This window comes from Ambystoma mexicanum, chromosome 9, assembly GCF_040938575.1.
Source record: "Ambystoma mexicanum isolate Mex_15411 chromosome 9, UKY_AmexF1_1, whole genome shotgun sequence".
NCBI classification, from domain to species: Eukaryota; Metazoa; Chordata; class Amphibia; order Caudata; family Ambystomatidae; genus Ambystoma; species Ambystoma mexicanum.
Window position 1 is genome coordinate 453303912 of NC_090931.1, and position 14747 is coordinate 453318658.

Consider the following 14747-nt stretch of genomic DNA (forward strand, 5'->3'; position numbering starts at 1 on the left):
AGAAAGGTTCTAACGCAATGGTTATTGCAATACAGACCAGGAGCCACTACGGACCAGCCAATGGATCAGCACACAGGGCCCAACAGGAGTCCCTGTCCCTACAGGACAGCCACCCATTACAACCAGGACCCCACAGGGGGCTGCAGACTGCATCCAATAGGCTTATTAAAGACCCACAGGGCAAAACGCGTGTCGGCTGACAATCGGGGGACACAATTGCCCCAAATTTATTAGATGCATACCAACTGAATGTAGAACAACCCATCACTAGCACAAATAAAAGCGAAAACTGTATCTCAATAACCATTGTGTTGGAACCTTTCTTGGAACCACTAAAGCAAGATAGCCAGGAGAACACTCTCCCTTCCTACTCATATATTTTAAAGCAATTCTTTTTTAGTCTTTCAAGGATTGGTGCAGATTATTGCAGGGATTTCAAGGCTTCACGAATTGGACCCCATCAAAACCATGCGACAAATCCAAGGTATTTGTCACCTCTCCACAAGGAGAGCCACCCCCTTTGGGACTAGGGAGGTGAGCTTACTAAGCTTAACACCCCCCCGGGAGACTGGGCAAGCAGGATCCTACTGAGGACACCCCCCCTCCCCCCCCCAGGGGTAGGAGATTCCCCAAATGGGATAGTAGTAATCCTCCCTAGTCTCAAGGTCCTAATGTTTTTGTTGGCTATATCGAACTTAAGTTATGTGATGAATACAGGTAATTTAAGGCTGGCTGGTATGGCTTCTGACCCTATGTGTGCACAGGAATCTCCTAGAACAAGGGCTTTCTGAACGGGCCACCCCCTTACCATGGGCAAGCTAAAAAGCCAATCCCCATGGAATGGAGATGGAAGAGAAAGCCGCAGAGCCATAGAAGCACGGAACCTCCACCTGGGAGGAGTGTCGGGAAGTGGGAAAGCATGTGGCAGAGAACCGCGGCCAAGCCCATGAAATACTCATAGCCATGTTGGTCCACGAGTTTGAAGCGCCCGGCCACAAGAGCAATTTGGCACACCTGCCATTGGAGAAGCTGTGTACCGAGATGCTGACCACAGATGCCCGAAGGAAGCCCACCTGGGGAGGAGGGCAAGCTTCGCCCATTACGTGAGACCTGAAGACAGGTGAAGACTGTGTGCTGCGACGGCTGAACTCTTGCCCCCACCCCCTTTCCTCACCAGACCCCAATGTAAAGGCAAGAGATTTATGGGACTTTATTGAAAGGTACAGATGGAGTTCGAGAGCCATTCAGCCTACAGGCTTGGACTGTACACTGGAGCAGGAAGCCCCTATTGAGGGAAGGCGCTCAATGGTGGTCAGAAACCAATCACGAGCCATTTACCCAAGACCTGACAGTACCGTCTTGATTTACCCAAGACCTGACAGTACCGTCTTGAATTTTTGTGTTTCTTTTATATTGGTAGGGCCAGAATTCTGAACTTAAGATTCTGGACTGAAATGTTCTGTTTGTAACTGGCATTGTGATGAGCAGCCTTTGTTAGCTTTTCTTTAAGGAGTAGGGCCAACAATCTTTGAGTTGGGGTGTGGGAGGGGGTAATCAGTATGTTTGATCTAGAATGAAGAAACCTTTAATGCCACCTTGTCGGTCTCCTGGTTCTGATCTACCACAGCAGATTTCCCGTTACCCATAGAAAACCTCTAAAAGCCTTTTCTCGCTTTACCCTGCCACAGTGAGTCTGCGTGTCACAAGGACCAGAACTGATCACTCATCTGTGGTAGTAAGACCGTTCCAATCTTGGCTCCTGATGTATGTACCTGATGTATGTACTTAAGCAGATCCTGGCGAACACAACATTGTTTTACACTTATCTAAACAAAAATCTTTCTATAGGGCAGCAGCCTGTTCTCTTCAGCAATGAGGGGATGATCATTCACGAGCTAGTCCTTTGCAAATAATTACATCCATCACTATAATATACACTTTGCTGCTTTTTACAAAATTGTATCTAACAAGACATGTACATCCACCCTTTCATGTTTGGCGAGGTTGCGTGATTGGTTACCTTACTAGATAATTGAACAACTTGTGAAAGGTTGCAGTCCTGCATGATTGATCGTGGTTTTCCTTTTCTAGATCAGCGATGATTACAAGGTAATGTGCCTTTTGCCAAATCTTCGACGCCTTAATGGTAAAGACATAACATCCACAGCCAATCACTGGAGGTTTGTCAATGGCAGAGAACTAAACAACCGGGTAAGTTGTAATTATTGCAGTAATATCAAGCAATCTAGATTTGTCCTTTCAGTCCGTAGTTTCACAATTCATGATGCACTTCTTTTCATCGTCCATGTTAATTGGTTTCTCCACACACTAATCCAGAAGATCTATTGAAGCAATACTCTGAATTTTTATCTCGCTAATAACGACTTTGTTTGTATTCCTTCACATTTTTTATGGTTTTAGCAACAAACAAAAAAAAATTGTGGGGGTGAAACTTGCTGCTTTTGTTGGATGCATCCGCCTCCATCTTGCTGCTTGTTCCTCTTCATCCACCCAGGACAAATTGGGGTTAGGTTTGCGACATATTCAAATCTCTATCCATACAAAACCTTTCCTTTTCTGATGTAACCTATAGACAGACACTTTCGAATGCCACCTTCCTTAAAATTGCAAACGTCTTGTAAATATAGGGTGGGCTTGTGACTAACATGCTATAAATGGTCTTTTCTATCCATTAGATATACATAAAAAGATCCACATCATTGCCCTTTTCGGATCCCAATGTCTTTTCCCTCCCGTTGAGGCTTTTCAAGATTGAGGACCTCAAGTGAACTTAATCCGAAAAGCACAGCTCAACTCAATCTTTGATACACTAGGTAATACTGATAGTGTAGGCCGTAACAGGCATTTTAAAGTTGTGGACGGATTGCCTCCCTCTAGTTGATGACCACTAAGTAGCCCATACCAGCCAAGGGAGGGGAGTGCAGGAAAGTTGTGTTTTTGATGGTTGAGTTTATATTTCTGTCAGACTGTTTTTGTTTCCATAGTAAAGAGTGCCTAATGCCATACCCCTTTGACCGCCGACACCTACCAAATGGGCAAGAATAAAATGGCCCAAAAAATGTTTGGCCTCGGTTGCCGAGTCTTGGTGTGGTGGGGGGGCAGACTGACGCCCTATTCTCTTTCCTGTTTAGGACTTCTTTATCCCCCGAAGGACAAAACCGAACCATTTGTTTGGGATTTTTTGTATGTCTCCTAACCGCCTGATAAGACTTAAGACTGATGGCAGAAACCACTCTCTAGGAGAAAAGGGCAATTTTGCTAACACAGACGAGCCCAGCTTGTATGGGAGGAGGCACATTTCTCCAGTGACCAATTAACCAGGTGATCTTTCAACTCGGCAACAAGGCAGATAGCAAATATGATTGCTTGTAATTTTGGTTGGTGAAGCTGCAACCTCTGTGTGTGCCTTTAGGACCTAGTGAGACAGAGTTATAGTGGGTGATTTGATTTCAGTCAATGACACTATTTCTAGGAAACTTTAGAATTGTATTTCATCTACCCCCAACCCATGTAGAAGATCTGCATGATAATGGATGCTTATGAGGATGGAATAGTTTTAGGTTCCCTGTAAGGGCAAGGACAGCTGAAATTATGTAAAGGATGGATCCATGGCTGCAGCCCAGAGGCACACACCACCAAGAGCAAGAGATTGCACTTCAACGGAGGTCTTTAACAATTCATAGACCTCAGTTGAAGTACATTGTATAACCAGAGGAGGCACAACTGTGTCAGAGTTCAGAGAGTAAAGCAATAGCTATGATTTGTGTGAAAACCCACCACCCCCTTGTGCTACCCTTGAAATCCCTACATGCCTTCTGGGGAGCAAGGAGATGGTGGGGTAAGGCTCAACCCGATTATAACCAGTATGGAGGTAATTGGAACCTGCTGTCCTACCTATGACCTAGCAACAGGTACACTACTATCCAAATAGTGTGAGGTAAGTGAACGGTACTCTTAAGGTGTCCAGTTTTCTTCAAGGGATAAGATGTACTGCACCATTTCCTTTTGTTGCCCTTGCCAACGGATATCTGGATTAATTTTAGTCACGTGTTTATAGTAAACTGCAGTATCCGTATAATTTTGGTTGACCTGCGGATCCTTGGGGTTTATAATCTCTGAAGACTATTAACGAGGTGGTGCAACTATAGTTGGGATTGGTGTAATACTGCACATTGCACTGCTCAGATCGTGTAGTTGCACCAAGCTTGCAATAATACGTTAAGGCACCCAGGACATCTACCTTGAAGGTAATTTGGGATATTGAGCTAACCAGTCTGTGGCAGGTGAAATGGCATTTAAAAGATTCTAGTCAGCTAGAACTGTAATTTGAAATCTGTAGTGCTACCAAGATTAAAATGTGGCTAAAAAGTTTTTTTGTAACTTTATTTTGATTATTACTTAGGTGTCTGCTTACTGGGAACAAAACTACAAAGATCGCTTTCCTGAAAAGCTTACATTAACAAATGTTAATTCAGTTAAAAAAGAATTTGCAAAGTCGGCAGTAATGGATGTAAAATATGGACCAAACTCACTCCGCGATTTCACCAAATGGAGGGTAAGTCGTATGTGGTGACCTAATTAATAGTGCAAATTGGCAAGTTCTACTTTTGGGCTTTTTTTTTTTTTTTACCATGGCAAAGATTGTTTCTGCTATTTTGTGTCCCATTGTGTAGTGATTTGAGCACCTGCTTAATACGCTTTGTCTCTGCTGGGCTTTTTGATCTTGTTCCTTAAAGCCACGCCCCATACCGTCTTTGTACTCTAACCTCTGTGGAAGAAAAGGCAAGAAAGAGAACATCCATAAGCAGTATTGGTCTGTGTGGTGTAAAGATCAAGTAGAGGGTATTCAGTGTGAGTTTATGCAGGCTATTTAGGGGTAGTGTGAATCGGAAGCTTAACTCTAGCAGACAAAGGTCTTGGCAGGGTGCTAGTGAAGAGAAACCTAGTTGTCTGTTGGACAAGACTGAGTAAATGTGTTTGTTGGTTATACCCTTCCCCTGTTCACTAGCATCTGCAGACTGCGTCTCCTGTTTTTTCAGGCAATGCACCATGTTGCTCAGGTGATTGGGATGACGACACATCACTGGCTATAGAACTAATCCCTGGCCATATTCGCTAGAAATCCGCTGCAGTGATTCCAGCAGAAGGCATCTGCCATACCTCAAGAATTTATGCTAATAGGCCATCCTTGTGGGAGTGGAGGCCAATAAATTGAAAGGTTTTCGTTCCGACGCCTTGATTTACATAAATCCTTATTGAATTTCAGGATATCCCTAATTATTCATGAGGAAATTCGACTGCATTTAGAATCACTGTATGCAGATTTCTCATGAATATTGAATGGTATCCTGAAAATCCGACATGTTTCCGAGCCTGGAGCTGGACACTTCTGCTCTAGGACATGGCATACACATCCCTACCATCCCAAGCACTGAATGTCGGTCGCAGGCAAAGGGCGCCAACTCACTTTCCGTAGTGTCCACGCTCACCTGATATTTGGGTGGGGAGGGCATTCCCCCAGTAAATGTCCATTACCAGCACTGATCACCATATCCTGCTGCTAGTGGCCTACAATTGGAATGCTGATGTGCTTCATATCAGTATAAAATAAATAATGCTGTGCTATTCTGATACCGGCAACAAGGTATGGCTTCTATGGCACCAAGTGTAGCTTGTTTGCTTATAGTTGTCCTAGATTTCTTTCCGGCTTTAAAGCGCATGAATAGGCAAGGGAAAAGTAGGTGTAGGGACTCTGCTACCAGTTTTGTGTATTGCGGTACAGTGGATAAAGCGCAATGATGGAGGAGAACCGGGGAGGGGGGGGGCGTGGGGTCATAATGTAAAGCTCTAAACCCTCAATCCTGGTGAAATGGATGAATCTGAGTCACAGAATCAAAACTCGTTATTCGAAAATCATTCAAAAGAAAGTTGTAACCATTTGAGGTTTGTGTAAACCTCTGACACTTGGTATATAGCACAAGTGCCATGCTTGTTAATGCTGTGAAAGGAAATTGGACCGAGTGTGACCTCTGATTGTGTAATTGTGTTGACGTGTAATAGTTAATATGTACATGATACCTAGGCAGTCCAGCCATCACCTTTTAAATTCTGCTTTGTATCGGTCCCAGCAGTGACACTGTCGAGGGTGGGGAGGGTGGAGGGGTTCTGCACATGCTGGTAGTACATGTGCATTGTGTTCCTCTTGAATGGCATCTTGTGTGGACGCCTCCCACATGTGTCCTAGTAAATAGAGGGATTTCTGATGGACGTGTTTATATCCTGTATGTACAATCCATGTTAAGCGGCAAAGCCTAGAGACTTAAAGGATCATACTATTGGATGTATAGTTATTGAGCGCAGTTAGTTCAGTGACTTAAAATTGCTAAGTACGAGCACTGTCGGATCGCAGGATATTGTCCCTTCTTCCATGGGGGAGACCCCTTTCCATGAGGCCAGGGAGGTGAGGCCGCTACCCGATATTCCCCCTGGGGGTGGTACTTAGTGGGTGAATCTCGTGGGGAGGGGAACTGGTCATGGGACTGGGATGATGGCCCTTGGAGAATGCAGTATCTCTGCCAATAACCGGACCCTAGATCCACTTCCTGTGACCTCAATAACATCCCCTTCCCTTGTAGAGCCATGAGATATTACCACCCTAACATTCTGCTAGTGAGTACTCGGACAAGGAAGAGTACACCAGGGCTGCCAGTTGAACTGTGTGGCAGTCTTCCAAGACGCATTACCTGGGTGAAGGGCGAACCAGGTTGGCTGTGCCAGGAAGAGCATATAAGGGGAAGAGAATATTACCCATGACCAAGTTGGAGGAAGAAAGAATGACTTAGCGCTTGGCAGGAGAGTATCCCAGACAGGCTAGGGGTGATAAGAAGCTGGTGAACTGAATAATGTGACCAGAGGAAGAGTCATGCCGCCTGGTGCTGTGTAAGAATCCTAAGAAGCCAAGAGGAGCGGTGCCCTCTTGGCACTGAACATTGTAGCCAAGGTAAGGGAGTCATATGCCCCTCATGTCTGTGAACTTGGAGAAACCAATGGAGAAGAGTTGTCCTCTTGGTACTGTGAACTTTGTGGAGAGCCAGGAGAGGAGAAACCACTTGGCATTTCAAATACTGTGACCAGGGGATGAGTCATTACCCCTGGCGTTCCTAGAAATCTTTGAACCTTTAGTTTGAACATGGAACTTTATTGGCCTTTTTTTTTAGGAGAACTGAAACCTGGAGAAGGGGTCCATTCCCGTAGGTGACGTTACCACATACGATTGGCCGTTGTCCAGTGGAAGGGAGTCATTCCTTTGGATCAGGAAGTCCCTTTATCCCTTTGTTATTGGTTGTGTGTGAGGTTTGGAAATGGGCGTTTTTGACACAGGACGGTGGACTAGTTGGCCATCCCGACGGTCCTTAAGAACTCATCTGGAGTGGGGCGCTGCCGAGGCTATTAGCCCTACCGCCAAACCCCCGGCGCTATTAGCACTGGATTACGGGTTTGGCGGAACGGTAATTCCCCATTGGGCCCATTCAGGAATTTCCCATTCCCCCTTGGGCCCAATGGGGAATGTTTGGCGCTATTACTACCGGTGGTATTACCACTGGCGGTAATAGCACTGAAAAGCAGCAACATCGCAGCAGATTTGCACTCGCTCAGTGCTGGGGGTAAATCCGCCAAGCCTGTGATTAGTCGGACACTTAAATGCGGCGGTAATTGCATTACTGCCGCATTTAAAGGCTACCGCCAAACTCGTGATGAGGCAGTCTTTTTGAGGTAGGGCAACCCCTCTTAGTCATATAGACAAGTAAGGTTTTTCTTTATAACCAGTCTTGATCAACAAAAATGCCATCACTGTGTCTGCGTCCCACTTCTGCACCCTTACAGCACATATTACATGTGACACATCCTGCAGGCTTTGCTGCCTCCCTCGGTGTTGTCTACTACAGAGGACGCTGTAGCAATGTAATCATTCTCTTAAGATGTTAGAAACGGCTATAATACATTCCTAAAATCGACAAAGACTCGCTCCCTTTTTTAGGGTTAAAGCATTTTATGGTTGCAGGTTCCCGTATCTCCTCACCCCTTTCAGCCCCAGAAAGAGGACTGCATGAATGTATTGTTCAAGGAATATGCACATTTGGTCTAAACCAGTGTGCTATAATAGCTCTGAAAGTTTTAGTTTTAAAAAAAATGGTTTGGAGCTTGTAGATGCCAAGGATCCCTGGAGTCGAATTTTGACCATGTTTACTCTCATTGTGGTGTCTGCAGCCACCTGCATCCATGAACAGGTATTTTAAGAGAAAATGTTGAGAAAGCATTTGCAATTACTAGCTGCATTGGGCACCACGGAATGTGCACTGGCAAGGTAACCGGATGGTAAATGTAGGTTCTATTGTAAAAAAATGTTTAGTAGCCCTCGTTTATTAAAAGAAACTGGTACCATTCTGCTGCTGTTTCCTACTGCAAGTCATGCAGCATTAAGTCACTTTCTCCAATTGATAAAGTTCTATTGCTTTCTGCAACCATTCATCATTACCCTTTACCCGGTGATCAGGGTCTTTTACAGAATTGTGCCTGGCAGAGACTAGTGGCCAAGAGCAGGTGATGAGCCATGTTTAACCCTTTTCGAGGAATGCTCTTCGGTTTGGATACAAAACCGCAACATGGGGTCACCGACTCCCCTAAGCCTTCAATTTTCTTCAACCATGGTCCAAAAGATGTGCATTACTGTGCAGGACCACTTAACATCAAAGAATGTTCCTCTTTAGCCACATCAACTCCAATATACATTGGATACATTTTTGCAATTAAATAGGGGGCAGCTGCCTACTATGCAGCAGCTTGATGGCATGTATTTGATATTGGGCAGACCTCGACGATTTGTGGGCCTTCCTCTACTTAAGACCATAACCAGTCTGTTATGGGAAATTCCAAGTCCCTTTCCTATCTAGCGTTTATATCATTCAAACCTGTTCACTTGACCTCTAGGGTACCTTTTGTATATAGCGGAGATCAGCCTTCTATTACCCAGGAATTTATCTGCGCAAAGTGTCAGTGGTCTTGAAATGACAGATTTCCATATTTCTTGTGAAAGAGATCCCTTTAGCCACAGGTAGAGGAAAACTGCCAATTTGCCTATATTGAGTTGTTTAGCGCATCAATATACCAATGGATTCCCCCTTCTAGACAACTAAACTGCTCTTTGAAGCCCTACTTCGAAGCGTCTCAAACCTCTGAGCATCTGCGATGTACCCCAAAAAGGGAGGGGGCCCAATGTGAACTTAAAGGAGAGGGCCATGAGGAGAGCCTGCCAGTAATATTACCCCTGTGATTCCTTCTTAACCGTGTGGGTTGCTTCCAAATTCTCTTTTGATATGGTCGAGTTTGTTACCCACAGCCATTCCCGAACCGTAACTGGGAGACGAGCCCTAGTCGCTAAATTGACCAATTGCTTTTCCAGCTGCATAATGGAAGTGATGAAGCAAAACTCTGAGATGAGCCACCAGGTTGTAAAGATCCAGGAAACCTCTAGCAGGATGAGATCATATGGAACCCTAGCCCGCTTACTGTCTCACGGATAAGAGTGAGTTTCATTTCTATCAGAAAATGAGTTTGAACCAAAACCAGCAACATTGTGGAAAGAGCAGTCTAGAAAGACGGTAATTTTGGCAACAGCCACATCCAGCCTAGACTTGCAGTGAGCCATCCCTGAAAGTCTGATTTTTAAATACTTACAAGATAGGTGCAAGTTCAGCTCATACAAAGTACCCAGATCCTTGCATGCCCACATACCTAAATATACATTTATTTTCAGCACAAAGTTTAAAGGCAAATGGGATTACTTTTACAAGAGTTTGATGCTGTTCTGGGTGTAAAGGAAGACTACTGCATTTATCTTGTATCCATAATGCTCTAAAATAACCAAAGGGGCATCAACAGACTGTTGTGACAATATACAGTAGAACACTAGTTTCCATTTTCCTTTTACCACTTGGATCTCCTTCATTCCATCACATCTCCGTATTGCTACAGCAAATATTTCAATAACCAAAGTAAATAAGAGTGGAGATGGTGTGCGTGTGGAGGACGTGTATCTTTATTTGATGCTATAAATGTCCATGCACGCGAACCGCTGGAAATAGGACAAGAATGGAACTCTCCTATACACTTGAGCCAGTTTGGACTAAACCCCATATGCCTCAAAACTGACCAGCAACCTCCAGCCAACCCAATCGAAATCCTTCTCTGCATCAAGGAATCCTGCAGGCTCTCAGCAAGGTGACCTGCCAGCCTAGCACAAGTGGATGCTTGGTTGATGGTAATAGGATTTGGCGCCTTCTCGGGCGGGAGGACCCTTGTAAGTACTGTGGTGAATCCTATGGCGTCATCACAGACCCCTGGCTTAAAGTCTCCTCCCATGTGATCAGGGTGAGGCAGCTGCTACCTGATACCGGGGGTGGTATTCTGAGGAAGGATCACATGATATGATTGTGTATAGGCGCTTGCTATATAAATAAACTATGTGTTTAAAAGCGCTTCAAGACAAGGGAGGGAACAAGGGAAAATACAATGACATTCTTACAGGCCATGAACAGTAAGGATGTGAAATTAACTATCATACTCGGCCTGATGACATTTCAGATAGTGCAAGAGCGAAGACATAGATAAGAAAGGGAGGGGGAGAGTGGGAAGGACCGTACTAGGCCTGACGACATTTCTGGTAGAGCCGGAGAAAAACAAAAGGTGAGGGAGAGGGGTACAGAAAGGGAGGGGAGGAACAAAACAAGCGACTATCATACTAGGCCTGACGACACTTCAGATAGTGCTGGGGGGGGGGGGGTCAGCAGGGGGGGATTTCAGTCCAGAAACGGCCCTTTAGGATGTGTTATGTTGGCCTGAAGTCAATTGCATCATGTACCAGACATCACCCACACAGAATCAATGCATTACGAGTAACCAGAGGGCGTCCATTTTGTGTGAATAACCGTCATTTGCTTTTTCTTTTCTGTACAACCGCTTTGCAAAATGTATTGTAAACTTTGAATTCATGCAGTGCGAGGCCACAGCCTGAAAGCTGAAAGGCCAACAGACAGGAATGTCAGACGATACAGAAATGCATTGTTTTCCTCCCTCACACCGTCTTTCAAGGCGAGCTAAAACTGCATCTAATCAGCGGCTCAGGTGCCGGCCTGTCCCGCAAGCTCTGTAGGAATAACAGTTCAAGCATGAATTTTATCCCTTCTAGCGGTACTCCTTCGCCGAGCCTGGTATTTTCTCCCCCATAACTGTCTGACCCTTGGTACATGAATAGAAACGCACAGATAACGTGCTAAAGAATGTCCCTCTCCTACGAACACAATATCCTTGCTGTACTAAGGGCTCTAAGTTCTCCATAACAAAGAACTGTCTCTGCTACTGTTGCTAGAATAAGTATATTTAGACTCAATATTTAGACTCAATAAGGACTTGTTATAACGTGTCATTGTCATGATTGTCAATCATCGAACCCTAGCTTGAAAGATACATTATGGGCGGTTTGAATTGCCTTCTAAAGATTGTATGTCATGTATAAATATTGTTGCTCGCTCTTGCGTCTCACGAGGTCTGGGTGACAAATGTTGCGAGACATTAGACCCAGTCGGCCGAATGAGAATACATTGAAATAAACCAGACTTGTTTGGAAAACTAACCTCGTGTTCGACATATCACTAGTATATGGTGATTGTGCCTTAGTTTCTATATGAGGGGGTGCGGGGGGGGGGTGTGTATGTCCTAGCAGCGGTGGGGAGGAAAAAACAGTAATGGGAGGGTGCAGGAAACAGATGAGGTTGCCATCATATTAGGTCCAGGGACAATTCTGATTAAGTGCATAGAAGAAAGCAAGAGGAGGAGATAGGAAAAGGGAGAAGGGAAAGGAGGAGAGAATAGAGTAAGCAGTCAAAAAGAGTGGAGAAGCAAGAGGGGAGAGTGAATACAATTGCCGAAGTCAGTAGTAACACATAATGTTGCAAGCCAGGATACAAGATGAAGATGGGAACAGCATGATTCAGGGACACCACGAGTACAAGATGCAAAGGAAGTAGAGCATGAAAGTTGAGAAAGAGTGACGCACCATGAATGAATGAAGTCCATAAAAGTCAAATCCAGCATTGGCAACAAGACAGTGATGGTGAAACCAGAATGTATCAGGACAGACTCCTGCAGAAATAGGCTGGAGGAGGTTGAGGGGGAGCAGGGTAGAAGAATCAAGCAAAACGGGCAACACCTGTGTACGAGAAGGGGGGCACAAGGGAACATCACAGGGGGTTTAGAGGGGGTGGGGATGGCCTGTGGGGACAGAGGGGGTAACGCATGTTGGTGCGTGCTTACCTGCTTTCAGAGCAGGGTGTCGGGCCCTGGGTGGTCCTGGTCAAAACAGGAATTGCCCTTGTCTTCGTCTGCCCTTCACTGCAGACGCCCGGGCGAGAGACTCCCTTGATCTAATAGTTAAGAGCAGGTAGGAAGAGGCAGGGCTACGAAATTGGGTGGCGCTTAGACCAGGTGAACTAGATCCACTTGCACCTGCTCCCCATCTGCAAAGGAAAAGAGGCTGGAGGGCTCCTTAAGTAGGGAAACAGAGCGGCGAGCAGGACGGCACCAGTTGGGCGGGGCTTGCTAAGTGGCGAAAAAAGTGGCAGGCAGGAAGGCACCAGGTGGGCAGGGCTTAGGCCAGGTGACCTAGATCCATTTGCACCTGCTCCCCATCTGCACAGGAAAAGGGACAGGAGGGCTCCTTAAGTAGGGAAACCGCAGCAGGCCGGAAGGCACCAGGTGGGCAGGGCTTAGGCCAAGTGACCTAGATCCATTTGCACCTGCTCCCCATGGGACAAGATGGCTAGCGGGAAGATGTGTTGACTCCATTAGGAGAGACTCAGTATTCTTTTCTTCCCTGTCGAGAGGACCTTATAATTCCAGAGTTCCTGATGGCATATTGTCATTATACAGATCCCTGTAGTTATAAAACATTGACGCTCCTTTTTTTCAATCACCCTAAGCAGAATATCACTCGCACCTCATATGCACATGAAGCACATTTAACATCTCTTATTTCCAGTGGTCTTCCTTTTATGAAACAATACAACCTTAAATAGCCTAAAACTCTGGTCTGCATATCCCATAAAGCCTCGAGTACTAAGACGACAAAGATGGAGTTAATGAGGAATGAAGGAAAAATCGATCCAACGTGCAGACTAGCTAGCTGCAGAGTGACAAGCGGCGCAGGCAGCAGAAGCAGACGTAAAGAGGTGGAGTGTACTGTGCAAAGCAGATGCTTACAAGCATCCGCTTGGAAGCCCACCTACCCAGAGAGATGCAAGATCAAGAGAAGTGCCTGCTGGGAGTGCATTAGCAAGGGCAAGGTCAGCGAGGCTGGAGAAGTACTGGAGGAGTTGCTGCTTCGGTGCAGCAACGTGCCACCGTACAGAGATGCCAATCCACACCGGTGAGTCTGCCCAAAGGTGCTGGGGACCCCGGAGCATGTGGTCGGCCATATGGACAAATGCATGAATCTTTTGTCTCCTGAGCAAGTAAATTAAAGAGACATAACTCCTACAAATCCTCATGGGAACGAGCCATATAGGGAACGCTGGAGTATGTTATACGCAGAAGATAAACTTTAAGAAGGAGGTTGAAGGGCAGAACTTGTACAAGTCTCCTTACATTAGAGGTCAGTTTGGAGAAGGTTTGAACAAGCACTGCTGGCATATAAAGGAGTATAAGCAGTGAAAAAGAATAACTGTCATACCAAGAAGGAAAGTGAACACTGTAGAAAGTCCTGGTGAAAGGGACCTTCCAGCAACCAGTCCTTTTGGGAAAAGATACGTGGCAGGAATACACCAGGGGATCTGCAAGACCAAGAAGGGGAATTCCTGGCAGGGAAGTAAACCAGGAGTTTAAACTTTATGGAATATGGAAGAAAAATGGAAGAAAAACACTTCTTGGCTATCTCGAAGACTGGCTCTTTAAGAAAGACGTTTCACCTGCTTAAAGGCTCATTGACTTGGAGAAGCACTCTTGCTATTCTATTCAGAATAATTCAGGGGACCGGGGTCAATCTATTTGTTGTATTTTCATTTTTTACACTTTTCACTCAGTCAAAACACATTTATCACACACCATTAGTTTGTTTATAGTGTGAGGGAGGGTCTAACTATACCCTTGTGTCCGTCTTGCATTTCTGACCCCTCACACCACTAAACCTAATTTGTGCAGTGCAAGACTGAATGGAGTGTCCTTTCCTTCGGCTTCTTATTCATTAATCTGCCCCCTTACCTGGGGAACACTTTGAAATCGTCTCCAGTTATTAACCCCTCAGACCAGCTATTGCTTTTTTTCAATGCTTTAACAAATAAGTCACTTTGTCCTTACTTTGAAGCATCCCAGGGTCAATAGGTCCTCTTGTTCCAGCCCTTCACTAACTGCTTCCGCACTCCTTTTCAATTTTGTAAAATTTGTGGTTTCAATCTAAGTAACCAAATGTAATCCAGACGTGGACCCCTTGTTCACTGTGCTGTAGAGAGGCTCAGATGCATCTCACCGAGGATGCCCAGCAAGGACGAGTGTCTGGAGTTGCTGATGGTACTCTTCACAGGAGAATTGCCTAGCATTTTGGTGCTGGACTACCCTTGTGGGTCACACACAGACTGATAATGCAAATAATTGTTTCCGCTGTGAAGGGTACAGTGAGC

At 45.3% G+C, this 14747-nt stretch overlaps 1 protein-coding gene across 9 annotated transcripts in view; it reads left to right on the top strand.

The window, feature by feature from the left end:
• Positions 1 to 14747, top strand: part of LRWD1 (leucine rich repeats and WD repeat domain containing 1) — a 730516-nt gene that overhangs the window by 320014 nt on the left and 395755 nt on the right. For all 9 annotated transcript variants that reach the window (XM_069614964.1, XM_069614960.1, XM_069614967.1 and 6 more), the window contains 2 exons: positions 2092 to 2211; positions 4424 to 4576. In XM_069614964.1, coding sequence (XP_069471065.1) covers positions 2092 to 2211; positions 4424 to 4576 — 273 coding nt within the window. The remainder of the gene's footprint in view (positions 1 to 2091; positions 2212 to 4423; positions 4577 to 14747) is intronic.